Source organism: Sminthopsis crassicaudata, chromosome 3 (genome assembly GCF_048593235.1).
Source record: "Sminthopsis crassicaudata isolate SCR6 chromosome 3, ASM4859323v1, whole genome shotgun sequence".
In the NCBI taxonomy this organism is placed as follows: Eukaryota; Metazoa; Chordata; class Mammalia; order Dasyuromorphia; family Dasyuridae; genus Sminthopsis; species Sminthopsis crassicaudata.
The window spans coordinates 49,896,709-49,899,849 of record NC_133619.1 but is presented as its reverse complement, the minus strand read 5'-3'; the positions used below and the strand labels follow the sequence as shown (position 1 = coordinate 49,899,849).

The following is a 3,141-nucleotide window of genomic DNA, read 5'->3' as shown; positions in this document are numbered from 1 at the left end:
AAACAAAGGGCTGCATCAGTTTGAAACACTCTGGTGGGTTCTCGCAATCTCGGGCTGATTCCCGTGCATAGCCCTACACGCAGGGAAGATGAGGCTGAGCAAGCAGTCCAAGCCACAAAAATCACAATCTGCCCCATCCTTCCTCATTCGTGGATGAAATATTAGACCTTGCTTTGCAGGGACCCGCTAGGCGAGGCTTCCTCCTCCGGCTGGGCAAACAGATCTGTCCGGCCTGGCCCTTTGGGCACCGCTTCAAAAGGCACATTTACTCCAGTGGCAACAGAATAAAGGAGAATCACGATGAGAACGGTCAAGCGGGCTCGGCAGAGCCCAGTGGGAGCGGCAAGAACGGAAGCAGCAGATAGATTTCCAGCCTCGGAGGGCTCCGGACCACTCTAGTTTTTCTCCCACGCTTGGCTCACTCAGCTTATGGGAAAATAACTCACCGTGATAGCAATCCCACCCAGACACGTGGTCCTCCAGAAAAACACTAAGCAAAGACAGTGGCTCTAAGTCAATTTGCCTTCCCAACCAATTCCAGTGTGTGCAATGCAGCAGGGCTGAGATTTCAAAATAGCAATGGACCCCCCCCCTCCCTAAAAAGAAAAAAAAATTTCAAGTGCTTATTCTGAAAATATTTCCACACAGGAGTTAATTTTTAAAAAATGAAATAATCATGGCATATATATATATTATATACGCATAATATATATATTACTATTTAAATAACAATTCATTAATACATTGAAATAATTAAACTTGGGTTCACATTTCCATGCATTTTCTAGCAGGTTAAAACAGCAGGATTAATGGAGTTGCCGGGCTCTCTTCCAACAGAGGGAGAGCTCCCGAGGGTTCACCCTAAAAGGGATTTTTAGGACGATTGCGGACCCGCCTTTGCGTCCCGGGATAAGACCCCAAAGACCCCCGGAAATCACGAAGCTGTCGTTTGCGCGCGCGTTTTTGTTTTTTCCTGAACCACGACACGAACATTTATTTTCCCCAGCGGCTGGGCCCCTCAGCGGGCACGCCCCCCCCTCGGGCATCCGCTGGTGGGGCGCTCCCCTCCTACCCTGTGGGCTCTCGCAGCGTCCGCCCCGGCTGGGGGGTCGCGGCCACGCAGCGGGGGGCGGCCCCCTCAGTCTCCGCCTCAGTCCTCCTTGCAGAGGTCGGACACGCTGAGGAACCTGCGGATGACCAGGGCCAGGCAGAGCACCAGCAGGACCATGTAGCCCACGGTGCCCAGGAGGGTGGGCGCGGCGGGGGGCGCCTCGAGGAACTGGCGCAGGCCCTCCTCCACGTAGTGCATCTGGTCGTAGATGCTGAGGAAGGTGAAGATGTGGAACAGCTGGTGGCTGTGGCCCACGATGTCGAACAGGCCGGGCTGGATGCGCTCGGGCAGCTTGCTCACGTTGAAGAAGGCGGCCACCACGAGCCAGAAGTAGCGGCGGTAGAAGTGCACGAAGAGCGTGGGGTTCTCGGCGCGCAGGTCGAAGAGCCAGCTCTCCAGCATGATGGGGCAGGCCATGCTGAGCGGCATGACGAACACGAAGGTGCGCAGCGCGAACGGGTAGGCGCACCAGTCCCCGCGGCTCTTGCAGCACGCCACGGTGCACGCCACGGCCAGCACGAAGGCCACGGGCAGCACGAGCGCGCGGTAGGCCGCGATGAGCCCCGAGCAGTCCACGTGCCAGCCCAGCCGCTGCTGCACGTAGGGGGTCATGACGCTGGCGTCCAGCAGGCTGAGGCCGGGCAGCAGGTAGTAGTAGTAGGCCACCGTGCTGCCGAAGCCGTAGTAGCTGATGGAGGCGTAGTCCAGGTAGAAGAAGGCGGCCCGCAGGCGCAGCGACAGGCAGCTGAACACGTGGGCCGTGCAGCTCATGGCGAAGGTCAGCAGCACCCCCGACGCGTAGCACCAGAGCGGCAGCAGCCACGGGTGGTGGAAGGGCAGGTCATCGCGGCCGCTGAGGAAGAAGAGGCGGCCGAACTTGTTCAGGAACAGCAGCAGCGGGATGAAGTGCGTCCAGAAGTTGAGCGTCTCGTTGGTGGGCTTCAGCACGGAGGCCACGCACTCCTGCGCCGTGCACGGCAGCCGGCGGTAGCCCGACAGGATGAAGCACTCCACGAAGTCGTCGGGCACCTCGTCCCAGCGCAGCAGCGGCTTCGGCCCGGCCGGGGGCTCGCGGGGGGCGGGGGGCGCCGACGGCCGGCCGGAGGAGGCGGCGGGGGGCGAGGGCGCTGCCCCGGCCGCCTCCGCCGTCAGCGCCGGGGACGAGGACGAGGCGGACGCGGCGGCGCTCTTTGTCCCCGCGCCCCGGGGCTGGAGCCGCAGCGGCATGCTGCCTGCCCCTCGGGCGCGGCGCCTCCTCTCGGCCTCCCCGCCCGGCAGCCTCCCGACCCCGGCCGTGTCCGCTAATGCAGGTGAACAATACCTGGGGCTCCCGGCGGCCGCGCCAATCAAGAGCGGCGGACAGCGCTGCGGCGGCGCGGCTCAGCCCGCTCAGCCCGAGCCGCTATTGTCGTGTGCGGGGGCCGGCGGCGGCGGGCGGGCGCTTTGAGGGAGCGGGGAGAGGCGGGGGGAGGGGGCGGAGGAGAGCCGCGCCGGCCCGGGTTTATCTCTTCTCCGCCTTCAGCATCCTTCCTGGCCGCCGGGTTCTCGGCGCCGCGCGCCGCGCAAGCTCCTGCTGCAGCTGGTGCCGCCGCCGCCGCTGCAGCGCTGCGACTGAGCATCGCGGTAACTGCAAGCGCGGCGGCGGCGGCGGCGGAGAGCTAGGAGGGGAGGGCGGGGGAGGGAACGCGCGCGCGGGGGGGGGGGGGGGGAGGTGCAGAAGGGAGCCTCCCCGGCTAAAGTTTCACTGCCCCTGCAGATAGAGTGTTCCCTTTTCTCAGATTCCCCCAGTGCCCCCGAAGCGCTCGCCCGACGGAGCTCGTTAATGATTCATGGGCAGAGAGCAAAGGGTGCGGCCCAGTGGCCTTCCCCCCCCCGGGGGAGGAGGGGGCGAGGGTCGGCTGGGCATTCCAAAGCCAACAGCCACGCTGGAGTTCCAAGGGGACAGTTTGGGTCATCGGTCAGAGGTGGGGGAGGGCCGATAAGGGCTCTGAAGCGCAAGGAGAAATCCCGGCCGGGACCTGCGGCGACCC

The 3,141-nt window shown here is 63.5% G+C and overlaps 1 protein-coding gene across 1 annotated transcript; it reads right to left on the bottom strand.

Moving 5' to 3' along the window:
- Positions 1 to 1,015: 1,015 nt before the first annotated feature.
- On the bottom strand, positions 1,016 to 2,343 carry PAQR9 (progestin and adipoQ receptor family member 9). The gene has a single exon (XM_074298427.1). It carries the CDS (start codon positions 2,336 to 2,338, stop codon positions 1,151 to 1,153), a length of 1,188 nt encoding a protein of 395 aa, XP_074154528.1. The 5' UTR covers positions 2,339 to 2,343; the 3' UTR covers positions 1,016 to 1,150.
- Positions 2,344 to 3,141: the final 798 nt, after the last annotated feature.

What these genes read in the sequence shown, in the direction of transcription:
- PAQR9 (XM_074298427.1), bottom strand. Translation starts at nt 2,338, where the DNA reads ATGCCGCTGCGGCTCCAGCCCCGGGGCGCGGGGACAAAGAGCGCCGCC.